The sequence below is a fragment of the Mesocricetus auratus genome, unplaced genomic scaffold (assembly GCF_017639785.1).
Source record: "Mesocricetus auratus isolate SY011 unplaced genomic scaffold, BCM_Maur_2.0 Super-Scaffold_100014, whole genome shotgun sequence".
Classification (NCBI taxonomy): Eukaryota; Metazoa; Chordata; class Mammalia; order Rodentia; family Cricetidae; genus Mesocricetus; species Mesocricetus auratus.
The window spans coordinates 25,691,845-25,707,071 of NW_024429197.1; the positions used below are offsets into that span (position 1 = coordinate 25,691,845).

The 15,227-nt window shown below is 43.5% G+C and overlaps 1 protein-coding gene and 1 non-coding gene across 2 annotated transcripts; both read left to right on the plus strand.

Moving 5' to 3' along the window:
* The first annotated feature begins 299 nt into the window (after positions 1-299).
* On the plus strand, positions 300-7,801 carry LOC101841714 (cytochrome b-c1 complex subunit 6, mitochondrial). Its single transcript, XM_013114829.3, has 4 exons — positions 300-457; positions 5,707-5,730; positions 6,378-6,539; positions 7,597-7,801. Exons 1-4 carry the CDS (start codon positions 404-406, stop codon positions 7,627-7,629), a joined length of 273 nt encoding a protein of 90 aa, XP_012970283.1. The 5' UTR covers positions 300-403; the 3' UTR covers positions 7,630-7,801.
* On the plus strand, positions 1,022-1,166 carry LOC121144197. Its single transcript, XR_005881521.1, has one exon. It is a non-coding gene; the product is annotated as a small nucleolar RNA SNORA48 (small nucleolar RNA).
* Positions 7,802-15,227: the final 7,426 nt, after the last annotated feature.

Sequence of the window (15,227 nt, forward strand, 5' to 3'; positions counted from 1 at the left end):
GCCATCTTGAAGAGGTCAGCTCTTAGGACCGCTCCATAAGTGATATGGGTAAGATCAGTCACTACGCTGTAACAGAACGCCAAGTAAGTTGGCACATACGGCAAGTGTCTTAGGAAATGCTACTTGAAAGTTACTGTAGATCAATATATTTGGGCCTGGAGTGACCAAAAGGAAGTTTCTTGGCAAATCCTTCGCGGGCATCTATGTCAGCTCCCCCTACCACCTGCAGCTAACGAGTAGTACAGGCCAATCTGTGCATGTGTTCGAGACTACGATGAGTATGCCGCACTTCCGGCCAGGTCGCCGGATATCCGTCAAGTGACCCTTACAAGTCCTTCTCGGTCCTGAAGTGGAGTAGGTGAGGTTGTTTCTCCTGGTGTTGAGTCCCGAACAGCTTCCTGACATGGGACTAGAGGACGAACGAAAGATGCTTACCGGATCCGGAGACCCCAAAGAGGTAAGGCTAGGACATCGGCTCTTACGCTCCCCAGCGCCCTGAGCCCCGGGACCTAGCGCATCAAAGCACTTTCCCTGGCCCTTTTAGTCCGTGCTTTCTTTCCTCCGAGGGTTCGCGGGGTTGAGACAGGCAGGCTCTTTCCGTTACTCATCTTCAGAATTCGTTGAGTGACCTCGGACAAATTAATGCATACTCTTTCTCAGGGCCTGGCTTCCCAACCCACGAATGTGAAGGTTTAACTGGAGTTATAATGCTGAACCGATTAAACTTGTGTTAAAAAAAAAAGAACGCTGTGTTTTCAGTCAGTGGGATGTTTCTAGGTTCTGATTTGACAGGTGTGCGAAAGAAATAGACCGGCGTTAGTCTCTAAGCTAGCTTAGGTCAGGAATCACTATTTGTGGAAGTCCCGGGGACCCAAGCCTTATACCACTTTCTGTGAAAAAGTGGCTCAGGAATTGGGGTGTAGCTTCGCGGTAAAACGTTTGCCTACCATCAAGAAGGCCTATGTTTGCTCCCCATCACCACAAACAAAAAGTGGTTTTGGAACAGTGTAAGGATGTGCGGTGCACCCTGGCAGTGGGCAAAGAGACACCGTATTGGTGGTGGTGGCCTTATATCAGTCAGGGGCAGAGCAGATAGTAGCCTTTCGTTCATCCTAGCTTGATGCCTGGCTTGGTGGCCAAAGCTGTTTCATGCCTAGGGCACATTAAAAGGGTGTAGCATTTGGAGGCAGAGACAGGCAGATCTTTGTGAGTTGGAGGCCAGCTTGGTCTACAGGGTGAGTTCTAGGACAGCCAAGAGCTACATAGTGAGAACCTGTTTCCAAGAAAACAAGGAAAAGACACAGTAAGCCATATGTCAGTATTTAACCTGAAAGTGGTGAGTACCAGACAGTGGTGTACACACCTTTAATCCTGGCACTCACTGAGGAGGCAGGGGCAGCAGATCTGAGCTTGAGGCCAGCATGGTCTATGAAGTGAGTCCCAGGACAGCCAAGGCTGCTACAAAGAGAAAGAAAAGAAAAGACTGTGCAGTGTAATTCTGTGGTGAAAGAGGGAGCTCTTTCCCCGGTTGAGTACCAGTATAATAAATATTGACTGCTTACTGTCCTGAGGGCTTTATTTGTACTGAAACTTGGAGTTTTCCCATGAGCTAAATATTTGTTACATTACTTTTTGTCGTTTTTATAGATGAGACAGCAAGCAAGGAAGTTCATTATCTTGTCTAAGGGAAAGACAGACAGACAGACAATGCACCTGGGAATAGAGTGCAAATGTCACAACTAGAGCCAGAGCTCTATCCACAGTACTTTGCAAAAGCGACTCACTTTGCTTCCCCTCCCTCCCTTCCTCCCTTCCTCCCTTCCTCCCTTCCTTCCTTCCTTCTTTCTTTCTGGTTTTTCGAGACAGGGTTTCTCTGTGCTGTTTTGGAGGCTGTCCTGGAATACTCACTTTGTAGACCAGGCTGGCCTCAAACTCACAGAGATCCGCCTGCCTCTGCCTCCCGAGTGCTGGGATTAAAGGCGTGCGCCACCAACGCCCGGCTCGAACTTTTTACTCTTATGCTGAACCTTGAATCCAGCGCCTTAAGTATTCTGAGAAAGTGCTTTACCACTGATCTTTGATGTCAGTTTTGTTTTTAATTTTTTTTGGGGGGGGTTGATTTTTCAATGTAACTTTTTAAAAATTTTTTATTTTTATGAATATGACTTTTGCTTGCAAGTATGTCTGTGCGCCACAAGTGTGCCTGGTCTTGAGGGAGGTCAGAAGAGGGTGTTGGATCCCCTGGCACTGAAATTAGACATGGTTGTAAGGAATCAAACGTGGTTCTTTTGCAGGAACAGTAAGTTCTCTAAGCCACTTGCCATCTCTCCAGCCCGTTAATAAATCATTTAAGGAACTTGATGAAAAACTTGAATTTATATCCTAAATAACAACTTCACACTTAGGAGAAGCCTTGCCAACTGAGAGAGTAAAGAGCTGAGGTTACAGTTGACCCTCCCTCCCTTCTAGGGTACTTCTGTCTTGTTGGGATTTGGGAATCATGATTGTTAGCTTGTCTTATTTCCCTATGTGCCTTTACTTTCTCTTCTCTCTGATGTGGATAGCTGCATATATAGGCAGGCAAATAACTGCCATGCAGCAGATTCAGGACCTATGCTGATGTTCCTATAGGTAATTTTTACAGTTAGGCAAAGAAAGGATACTAATTTGAAGGTACATGGTGGGATAATAAATAATGTAGGGCCTACTGTTTCTAAGGTCTTAGATGAAGTTGTATAGACTTTTATAATTATTTGACCTGCAAGCCAAAGGGCAGTGATTATAATTTTAGTTAAGTTGGCTAAAGAAAAGAATTTAGGTTTGGACATTTTCATTTTCCATATTCAAGTTAAAAGGCTAGAAAAAATGCTGGAGAGATGGTGCAGTAGATAAAACCCCATACTGCTCTTGCAGAGGATCTGAGTTCAGTGCCTAGTACTTTCATCAGGTGGCTTGCAATCAACTTTGATTCGAAGAGATCTGATGTGTCTGGCCTCCACAGACACCTGCATTCATACCAGCCCCTGACGCACATACCCATAGTTTAAAAAAAAATAGTGACAATCTTAAACAAACAAAAAAGTTGGTTTTCCTAAATTTAGTTGAAAATATAAAGACAAAGTTTAGCTATTTCTATCACTATTTACCAGATACTTTAGTTACTGTTTTGAGATAGGGTTTTATGTAGTCCAGGCTGGACTCAAATTTGAGCTCCTAATCCTCTGCCTTTTAAGTGCTGGAATTACAGGAGAGTACTCCTCACCTGTTTAAGACAAGGCAGAGTACTTTTGTTTTGCAGGTTGGTGCACTGCGTGGGTACTTATGCTCTTGAGTGTATGACACCTTGTTTCCCCTTTCAGTGTGGGAATTGGACCAAGGGCTTTGTGCAATGTTAGGAAAGCACTATCATTGAGTTACACCTTAAGACTACCAAAATACTTCTAAGTTTTTTAGGTCTCAGTGGATTATCTGATGGCTTGAGTCTATTATCAGGCAGTGTTTAATAATCACTGTTGCTTCTAAATTGGGGTTACTTTCTTAAGGGCTGATTAATTGTATCCTAATGTACTTCATTAGGCTATATGTACTTCATAAACTGTAGACTGTCCTGAACACTTAGATCTTACTGATGAAAGTGAAGTAGTGTCTGTCTTAAAATAATATGGTGAGGTGTTGTACATGGAGACAGCTATCTTTGAGAGTTTATGGATTGGGCATAGTGGTTTATACTTGTGATCCTAGCACTTGAGAGGCTGAGGCAGGACAATGAAGAGTTCAAGGCCAGCTAGGGCTACAAGCAGGACACTCTTAAAAATTAAAGGCCATTGTCGGGTGGTGGTGGCACATGCCTTTAGTCCCAGCACTCGGGAGGCAGAGGCAGGTGGATGTGAGTTCGAGACCAGTTTGGTCTATAGGAGATAGTTCCAGGACAGCCTCCAAAGCCACAGAGGAACCCTGTCTCAAAAACCAAAATGAATGAATGAATGAAATCAAATAAAGGCCATTGAGATAGTAAAAGTGCCTGTCTCCAAACCTGAGAACCCGTGTTCAATCTCTAGGACCTACACGGTGAAAGGAGAAAACTGATTTTCACAGGTTGTCCACTGCTGGGCATTGGTGGTGCACACCTTTAATCCCAGCACTCAGGAGGCAGAGGCAGGCGGATCTCTGAGTTCGAGGCCAGCCTGGTCTACAGAGTGAGTTCCAGGACAGCCTCCAAAACAATACAGAGAAACCCTGTCTCGAGGAAAAAAAAAAAAAAAAACAAGTTTTCCACTGACTTGTGTTTGCTGTAGCATGTGTGCAGCCACACACAATAAAAGTAATTAAAAAGTAAATTTACCCAGCACTTGGGAGGCAGAGGCAGGCGGATCTCTGTGAGTTCAAGGCCAGCCTGGTCTACAGAGCGAGTTCCAGGACAGCCTCCAAAACAATACAGAGAAACCTTGTCTCGAAAAACAAACAAAAACCAAAAACAAAAAAAAGTAAATTTAAAGAGCAGGAAGAAGAAAGAACGACAGGATAATTTATTGCTTATAGTTCTTGAAAGAAAAGGGCAGGACAATGTGTAGAAGTGGGCAAAAGGAACCAGAGGAGCTGGGCGTGTTGAGCACATGCCTGTGATCCAGGCATTCAGGCTGAAGCAGGAGGACTGCTGCAAGTTCAAGGCCAGGCTAGCTACATAGTGAGACTCTGTCTCAAAAAACAAAAACAAGTTAGGGCTGGAGAAATGGCTCAGTACTTAAGAGCACTTGCTGCCCAAGCATGAGAACTAGAGAATGGGTCCTAGCTCACAGGTAAAAGCTAGGCATTACTCTGGGCGTTGGTGGCGCATACTTTTAATCCCAGCACTCGGGAGGCAGAGGCAGGCGGATCTCTGTGAGTTCGAGGCCAGCCTGGTCTACAAAACGAGTTACAGGACAGCCTCCAAAACAATACAGAGAAACCCTGTCTCGGGAAAAAAAAAAAGCTAGGCATTACACAGTGAGGGGGCCCTTATTAGGGCATTCTGGCTGCTTCCCTAGTAACGTTCAAGAGAATACCCGATGCTCCCCAATGGCCTCCATGCACAGTGATGAATACACCTGCACACAAGTGCATATGCCCCTCCCCCCCCACGTGTATTTTTATAAAAGTTTGGAAGAGAACTGAGTATGGTGATTCACATTTGTAATTTCAATGCTTGGGAAGGTGAGGTAGGACTGATACAGGTATGAAGCCAGTCTGGGCTAGAGTGAGACCTTACCAAGTCAAACAGGGAGTCACAAGGAAGACAAGGCTGAGAGCCTGGTTTCTGTGGGAAGGAATGATGGAGGCAAAACTTGATCAAATGAAGGATTGGATAGTTTGAATAATTTCAGTGAGCTCTTAACTATGATGCTGAATCCCTTGTTGATCTTTTGCCCTGGAGTAGGGGCTATACAAAGTTTGTGTGTGAGACTTGCCTAAGGAAATGACTGGCTATATGGGTTTAGATTGACTGGCACATGATAGGTGTGTCCCAGGCAGACTGCATTTTATCTCTAAAAATTAGCTAGTTTCTGGGGAGAGGCAGGATTTAGCATTGTAATTAGCAAGGACCCTAGGGTGACAAAACATCGTAAAATATGATTAATACAGTCTTTTCTTCATAATTATAGTATCAGTATGATTGGGGAAATGTATGTTACAATTGCTGCTGACACTGATTTTCTTTCCCTTTTGTAGGAAGAAGAAGAGGAAGAATTAGTGGTAAGTGCTGCTTCCGGTTTTGAATTACCTTACTAGAAATAGGAGATTTGAGCTTTATGAAACGCTAGGGCATTTTAAGGAATCTGTGACAACTTGGAAAATGATGGAATAAACCTTTAATACCTCCTATGCCATGGAGTGTTTGGGAGTGGGAACCTAGAAAGCTATATATTTTCTAGGTTTGGAGCTTCTTTGGTCATACCAGGAATCAGACAGCACCTCAAAGGCCTGGACACTCATCTGCTCTTTGTGGTTTAATAAAGAACTCTGGAAGGAAATTTCTTAGTTCTCCATGTTTGCATTTTCTGACTGCAAGTAGGGGGCTAGGCCTAAGAGACGGGGGAAATCGAATCCTAAATGCTGTGTTAATAAGTGATGCCTCCAGTAGATCTACTTCCTGTTTGGCCAGGTGTCCTTGTTTCTCAGGACTGAGCATTTCAGTGCATACTGGCAACCTTAGAAAGCAGAAATTTGAAACTTCTTAGTACTTAACATCAAAAAATTAAGTAGGTGTCCCTGTTCTGCCATTTCTGGTAGCATATGGTTCTACCTGCTGGCCTGCATGTTCAGAGGTAGCACCTTGATTTTTGTGATTATACTGACAGATGTTTCCTGAAGCTTCCTTTTTTCCCTCATTTATTTGTCAGGACCCCCTAACAACAGTGAGAGAGCAATGTGAGCAGTTGGAGAAGTGTGCCAAGGCCCGGGAGCGGCTAGAGCTTTGTGATAAGCGTGTGTCTTCCCGATCACAGACAGAAGAGGATTGTACAGAGGAGCTCTTTGACTTCTTGCATGCACGTGACCACTGTGTAAGTCAGTCTGAAGACAGGAAGGGCAAAGCTAAACAGTGGTCTTCATGCTCCTAGCACTTAACCATTTGGAGTGCTGAGGCATGAGAATTGCTATGAGTTTGAGGCCAGCCTGGTCTATAGAATGAGATACTGCTGGGGGGGGGGGTAACTGATTGGCTAGCCACCTTACTGAGACTATATTCTGTGTTTAGGTAGTAGAGCACTACTTGTCTAGTGAGGCCTGGTTTTGATCACTAGGGTGGTGGAAGGTGTTAACATGATAGAGAAATGTGGGAAAAAGTGGAAATTTCACACTGCTGATAAAGATATTTAGTGACATAGCCAATGTGTAAAATAGTTTGGCAGTTCCTCAGAAGGGCAAGCATAGAGCCAGCTGTGGTAGCACACATCTGTAGTCCGAGCTACTCATGAGTCTAAGGCAGAAAGGTCACTGAGGCTCAGGTGCTTGAGGTGTAAACAGAGAGATCCTTTCTTTTTAGGGAAAGAGTTAAGCATGGATCTAGCATATGGCCACAGATAACACCGAGCAGCAGTTCCAATGCTACATGTATATCCAAGAGAAATAGAAAGGAATTTAAATTTGCAGTAGGGTGGTAGTACATTCCTGCCAAGGGAATTCCAAAAACAGATATGTGTGGTGATTATTTAGTAGAAGCTTACAGGCAATTACATGCAACTTCAAAAAGAAGATGGGGCTAGAGAGATGGCTCAGCGGTTAAGAGTAGCTGCTTTTCTGAAGGACCTGGATTCAATTCCCAGCAACCACATTGCATCTCACAGCTGTCTGTAACTCCAGTTCCAGTGTATATAACCCCCCTCACAGTGACATATGTGCAGGCAAAAACCACAATGCACATAAATGAAAAAGAAGTAGTAGATGAAAAAAATTCAGAGTTGCAGAGAAGAGTTAGGTAACTGAAGGGAGTTAGTAGGTCCAAGTATGGATAAGGATGCTTAAGAATGAGTGTCAAGAAAGAAGCTACTGTTCTAGGGTATGAAGACCTGTGATCGTGACATTAAATCCAAGTGATGTTATTTTCTTTTTCTTGTCTAGGTGGCCCACAAACTCTTTAACAGGTTGAAGTAGCTGCACAGATTCATTCACCTCAGCCTTGTCACAGGGCATCAGAAGTTCCTTGTGGTTTTGAGCCATTTGTTTCTAACGTATCATAAGTTCTGGAGAACCTCAATGATTATGGCAAGTACCTTCTCTTCCATGTACTTGGCAGCAATTCCATCTTAATAAACTGATCTACAGACCTGCTGTTTGTCTTTCCTCTATCACCCCTTACTTTATTTTAGTTTTTAATTTTTTCTGTTCCCTCCCCCAATAAAATTGAACCAACAGTCTTGTGCATGCTAGGCAAGTGCCTTACTACTGGGCTATATAAGTCTTTCTAAATTATATTTGTTGGCCCTCAAAGTTTTGGTTCTCCTGCCTCAGTCTCTTGAATATCAAGAGTATAGGCAGGGCCGGGCATTGGTGGCGCACATCTTTAATCCCAGCACTCGGGAGGCAGAGGCAGGCGATCTCTGTGAGTTCGAGGCCAGCCTGGTCTACCAAGTGAGTTCCAGGACAAGTCCCAAAAACAATACAGGAAACCCTGTCTCAACCAAAAAAAAAAAAAAAAAGAGTATAGGCAGGTGACACAAACTTCCTTTGAGGATCCCCCCCAGTGTTTCAGCATGCTAAGCAAGAACTCTACCACTATGCTGTTTCCTCAGTCCCTACATCAGAATGTTGTTTAATTTGAAATTTTGTACAAGATGTGGTCATACATGCCTATAATCTCAGCAATAGGATGGCTAGAGCAGAAGTTCAAAGCCAACCTAGGATACATGAAGGAACCCAACCCCACACCCCAGAAAAATGTCCTTTTTCAAACATGTATAAGGATAAAATGTAACTAACTTCTGTGACCTAGCAAGTAAATAATCTCTAGTGATAAAATTGTTACACATGTATAAAATTATCACCCATAAAGGTAAAAGTAATTGTTTAATTCCTAGTTTCTCACCTCAAAAGTGTTATGATATAACATGAGAGGGACCTTGGCTGGTTGTAACCAAGGGGCACCACGGTGGGCAAGAGGCAGACATGCCATGCAGAAAGCTCTCGTGAAGAATTTTTGGGTGGGGAGAGGGGGAAGAGAGACATGGGAATGCATAAGGACCTCGTGGGAAGAGGGAGAGAGACATGGGTGGGCAGGGGAGAGGAAGGAAGAAGAAAGAGAACAGACCGGGTTCTGCCATAGTTGTAGCGATGTAGCTGGAGACATTGTCAGGACCCTGAGCAGAGAACTGAGTGAGTACTGGCAAGCGCATGCACATAAGGGTGATGCAGGCTGCAAACTGAACAGTCCCACACTCACCAGGATTGGGGATATTGGAATTGTAACCAAGTCTCAGACACTAATTAGGACTGATTGCAAAGAGTTGTACTGTTGCTCATCCAGAGACATTATCTCGGGCCATGTTTAGTCTCCTAAGTGGTCATTCACTGCCCATTTATGTACCTGATCTACCACTCATGTGACTATGTAAAACCTTTTGGGAGGTCTTCACAGACCACTGTCTTTCACCAATCCAAAAGCTGAGAATGTTATCACATAGCATCTGAAACCCAAAGAGATTTCTCTGTGCTGTTCTAACCTGTCTACCTGTTCTCATCAATTCTTTAAAAGACTCAAATTGTCAAGATTGATCCAAGAAGCTAGACATGGTGGCTCATACTTGTTATCCCAGCCCTTGGAAGGTAATGGTAACAGAGATCAGAAGTTCAGGTCATGCGAAGTTATATAGTACATTTAAGGCTAGTCTGAACTACTCGAAATTCTGCTTTATGCATGTGATATGGTTCAGTGGGCAGCGACTCTTGAGCCCAGGCCTGATGACCTAAGTTCAATTCCCAGATCCCACAGGCATGGTAGAACCCACTCTGGAGAGTTTCCTGGAGCTGATGTCTTTTTTTTTTTTTTTTTTGCGGTTTTCGAGATAGGGTTTCTCTGTATTGTTTTGGAGGCTGTCCTGGAACTTGCTCTGTAGACCAGGCTGGCCTCGAACTCACAGAGATCCACCTGCCTCTGCCTCCCGAGTGCTGGGATTAAAAGCGTGCACCACCAACGCCTGGCTGAGTTTCCTGGATCTGAACACAATACATGTATTGTGGCATGTATGCACCTGTATTCACCTAAAAAATTAACTTTTTTTTTCTGTTTTTTCAAGACAGGGATTCTCTGTGTAGCTTTGTAGACCAGCTGGCCTCGAACTCACAGAGATCCATCCACCTGCCTCTGCCTCCACAGTGCTGGCATTAAAGGTGTGCGCAACCACTGCCCAGCCCTGAATTTTTAAAAAGCAAAACAAGACTGATGCAAGAGGAATCGACATTCAAGGAACTTATTTTTTCTTTTTAAGATCCATCCATACATTTTGAGGACTAGGCTGGCCTCAAACTCAGATCCACCTGGCTTCTGCCTTTGTCTCCCAAGTCCTAGGAGGTGTACACCACCATGCCAGACAAGATTTATTTTTAAACTGTTTTTTGTCTTTGTGTGTATCTTTGTGTGGTATGTGCACATGAATGCAGGTGCCCTCAGAGATGTGTATGTACATCACACATACAAAGGCATTGATGGAGTCTCTCTGGAGCTGAAATTATGCAAGGTTTTTGATCTGTCTGAAGTGGGTGCTGGGGAGTGAACTCCAGTTCTCTGTAGTGAGCAGTTTGCATTCTTAATTGCTAAAACATCTCTGGAGTCTACCCATATTATTTCTCTCTTGGTTTTTCGAGGCAGGGTTTCTCTGTGGTTTTGGAGCCTGTCCTGGCACTTGCTCTTTAGACCAGGCTGGCCTCAAACTCAGAGATCCACCTTCCTCTACCTTCTGAGTGTTGTTTTACTTTTTACTCTTTTGCCTTGTATGGGGGGGACATCACCCAGCCTTCAAATTCATTTGGAGGCTTCTTAATTATGAGTGCCTGGTCTTAGGTTGGCTTGTTTCTAACCACCTTTTCTTACCTTTAACCTGCCTATCTTCTTTTCCCTCTGGGCTTTTATCTTCTGTATAATTTTACTTCTTACTCTGTGACTGGCCCCTGCCACCCTCCTCTCTTTGTTTTCTTCCAGGATAGCCAGGGCTGTTACACAGAGAAACCCTGCCTTGTAAAACAAAAAATGAAAAGAAAAACCACAAATTATTTTAAGTGTGTGTATAGGGGTATGTGGGTCCAGCGCCCATAGAGGCCAGATGAGAGGGTGTCATTCCCTGGAGCTAGAGTTACAGGTAGTTGTAAGCCCCCTATGTGGGTGTTGGGGACTAATAGCACTCCTAACCAATGAGGCATTTCTCCAACCCTATTAGCAAAAGACTTGAAGTACTACTCTTAGCCGGGCAGTGGTGGCACAAACTTTTAATCCCAACACTCAGGAGAAAGAGGCAGGCAAATCTCTGTGAGTTTGAGACCAGCCTGGTCTACAAGAACAAGAGCTAGTTCCAGGACAGCCTCCAAAGCCACAGAGAAACCCTGTCTCGAAAAACAGAAAACAAAACAACAAAAAAACCTACTCTTTCTATTTTGTAATAGGTTTTCTTCGGACCACCAACTTAATACTAGTTAGGAATGCTCAGCTTTAGCTTATGCTTGTTCCACTGGCACTTATAACATGTTTCTCTTTATCTCCGATTTGCCTCTGGGCTTCTTAACCTTTATTTTTGTATGTCCTACTCCATGTTTGTCTTTTTCTCCCTCACTCTCCCCTCCATCCCTGCCCCAGCCTAGATTCCTTCTTTTACTTATCTCTCTGCCCTCCAGCCCCACCTATCCCTCTACTGCCTATCGGTCATTCAGCTTTTTATTGGACCAGTCAGGTGCCTTAGACAAGGTGAAACAGCAACACAGCTTTTCATAATTAAACAAATGCAGCATAAATAACACACCTTTACATACTTGTAATATTTCACAATATAAACAAATGTAATACATCTTTGCCTAGTTAAAATAACATTCCATAGCAATATTTCTTTTGAAAAATTGGGTGATTTTTCATAGATATATAATGTGCTATGGATTATCTTTATTTTATGTACAGATGTGCATGAGGCCAGAGGTTCATACTAGGTTTCTGCCTCAACTGCTCTCTGCTTTCCAGACAAGAGTCTCACTGAACATAGAGCATGCTGACTGGCTAGCCAGCAAGTCCCAAGGACTTCCTCCTCAGCTCTGGAATTTCAAGCACACTACTTTTTATGAGGTGTCGGGATCTGAACCCAGATCTCATGGTTGCATGGTAAGCACTTCACTAACTGAGCCATCTTCCCAGTCCCAAGTGAGACTGGGTCTTAATAAAATAACATAAAACAACAGCTGGGTAGTGCTGGCGCACGCCTTTAATCCCAGCACTTGGGCAGATGCAGGCAAATCTCTGAGTCTAAGGTCAGCTTGGTCTACAGAGTAAGTTTCAAGATGGACAAGGCCACACAATCCTGTCTTGAAAAACCAGATGAATGAATGAATAAATGATACAATAACCAAAATTTATCCGCTTCTAATCCATCACACTTTAACAGACAAGCTTTGGGAGGGTTTTCAATAATTCAGAATATGAAGGGGACTGAATATATAGCTCAGCAATAGAATACACGGCCTTAGATTGTATCCAAAGCACTGTAAAAACAAAAAGATCCTGAAAGTATAAGAGTGGTTGATACAGTTCAACCCTCCCATTTAATTTTTAAAATTTAAAAAATATATGGGGAGGTGGTTGCAGGGGTAGAGGGGTGCCCTGGCCTGCAGGGCACAACAGGTTCAAGCCCAAGGAAACCTGGAATGAATGAGACAAGAGACAAGGGGGAGATGGACAGCAAGACAACATGGCTGATCAAGCTGTTTAATCAAAGTTCTGTACAGGCTTTAATAGGGGAATGTGGCTTTGGCCATGGGGCTAAGGTTGTTAGACAGGAGACGCCGGAGGGGGGTGAGGGAGGAGTGAGGCAGGGGCCTGTTAGGAGCAGGAAGCGGGTGTTTGATAAGAGAGCAGGAGATCTCACCAGGGAATGTAGGTGTTAGCTTTGTTAGGAGGTTGGTTATCTCTGGCTGTGGGCCATCTGTGGGAAGGCACCTGAGTTTTGGAATGTGCCCTGAGGTAAGAAGTAGAGCCAGTGACCTGGTCCCCAACAGAGGGGTGTCAATGACACATGCCATGGTATTCCTGTGAAGGTCAGAGGACAGCTTGGGAGTTGGTTCTTTCCTACCATGTGGGTCCTGGGAATTACACTCAGATTGCTGGGTGTTTTTACACACGGAGCCATTTTACAAGGCCCAAATCCTCACTCTGAGCACTCAGGAGGCTGAGGCAGGAAGACAGAGGCAGGCCTGTCTACACATTGAGTTTTAAACCAGCTGGTTACATAGCTAAACCCTGTTGTAAAATAAATACACAATAATAACTCTCAACATTCTATTGAGGTAAGACATATCTAGAGAAATTGTCCAGAGTTTATAAATAAGCAGATGAAGAACTTGCTATGATTATGTTCATTGTATTGCCAGGGTATACCTCTGGTTTATTTTATATCGACTAGGCCATCTTACATCTTTTTGTTCTTTCAAAAGATGTCTGTGAACGAGTGTTTTCCTTGTATGTACATATATATATGGCATTTGAGTGCCTGGTACCCGAAGATGTCAGAAGGCATCAGATCTCCTAGAACTGGATTACAGATGATTGTGAGCCTGGGAATTAAACCCAGGTCTTCTGCAAGAGCAACAAGTGCTCTTAACCACTGAATCATGTCTCTCTCCAGCCTATATCTTATGTCTTTGTAGGAACTGAAGTGAAACTGTATGGAGCTGATGACAATGTAATTAGACTTATCCATGGTAATACTAATGAATTCTGCCCAGTAAAGATGGAATTGATTTCCACATGAAAAGGCCATTCCAAACATTATAGGTTTTTTGTTGTTGGCTTTGTCAGTATGAGGGATCAAACCTAGGGCCTCAATGCATGCATGCTAGGCAAACATCCCACTGAGCTATACATTACACTTTAATACTCAGGATGTTAAGATTTCTAACTGGGGCTGGAGAGATGGCTCAGAGGTTAAGAGCACTGGCTGCTCTTCTAGAGGACCCAGGTTCAATTCCCAGCACCCACATGGCAGCTCACAACTGTCTGTAACTCCAGTTTCAGGGGATGTGACACCCTCACACAGATATACATGCAGGCAAAACACCAACACCCATTAAAAAAAAAAAAGATTTCTGCAACTAGAAGCAAAATCATTTCAGAGTTTCAGATGCTGTTTCACTATATAGCTCTGCCTGGCCTTGAACTCTGTGCAGATCAGGCTGGTTTCTAACTCAAAGAAATCTACCTGCCTCAGACTCCAGAATGCTGAAATTAAAAACAGAAGTCATAATGCCTCATGTGGGTAGCTAAAATTTTGAAACTCAAATTCTCATTTAAACAAGTCTTTATTTTCAGTACCCTCATTACTTAAGGCATTGCCAGATACACATGTGGCATAGGATGATGAATACAATTTTTGGCATGTGTTTATTTTTATATGAGTTGTTTTGGGCACACATTTTAATCCTAGCACTTCGGAAACATAAGAAGACAGGTATGATTTCCAAGCCAACCTGGTCCACATAGAGAAGAGTTGTAGGCTAGCCAAGACTACATAGTGAGACCCCATCTCAAACAAAACAACAACAAAAACCCCAAAAGGAAGCTGGGCATAGTGACACGCCTTTAATCCCAGCACTTGGGAGGCAGAGGCATGGTGATCTACAAAGCGAGTTCTGGGACAACCAAAGCTACACAGAGAAACCCTGTCTCAAAAAACAACAAAACAGAAAAGAAAAAAATTGTAGGTTGGTGTATGTTCTCCACCTTGTATTTTTTTAAGACAGCCTCATTGAATTGGTGAACGGGAGCTCACTAATTCCATAAGGGTAACTGGCCCACAAGTTCCATATTCTGCTTGATATATTTTTAACATTTAAAAAATTATAACCACGCCGGGCGATGGTGGCGCACACCTTTAATCCCAGCACTTGGGAGGCAGAGGCAGGAGGATCTCTGTGAGATCGAGACCAGCCTGGTCTACAAGAGCTAGTTTCAGGACAGCCTCCAAAGCCACAGAGAAACCCTGTCTCGAAAAACGAATAAATAAATATAACTTAGCTGACTATAAGGTAATATGTACCAGATGGCAATACATTATAAGAATAAAAGTAAGGTTACAGGATAGTTAAAACTTAAGATATAATACATATTAGTCTTTGATTTTTCTGAGACTAAGTCTCCTGTGGCCCAGACTGGCCTACAACTCTTACCTCCACTTACAAACTGCTAGGATTACAGGTGTTTCCAATTATCCATTCCCAGCAGCATTTTATTTAAAAAAAAAAAGAGAGAAAACAAAACAATACTGTTGTCAGATGCCCGCCCCGCCCCTCCCTCCCTCCCAGGCGATCATTTCTAAAAATATGGATCACTCCTTCCTATCCCTTGGATCCTGAGTGGTGGGTGGAGTCAGGTGTGGTTGGGCTTAGTTAGTTTACAAAATCTGAGTCTCTCAGAAGGAATACAAAACTAGGTACCGAGTCTTGAAAAGGATCATGTGAAAGCCAGATCTTGAAACTGAAGCTTCTACGCATTTCCTGCAATTTCGCTT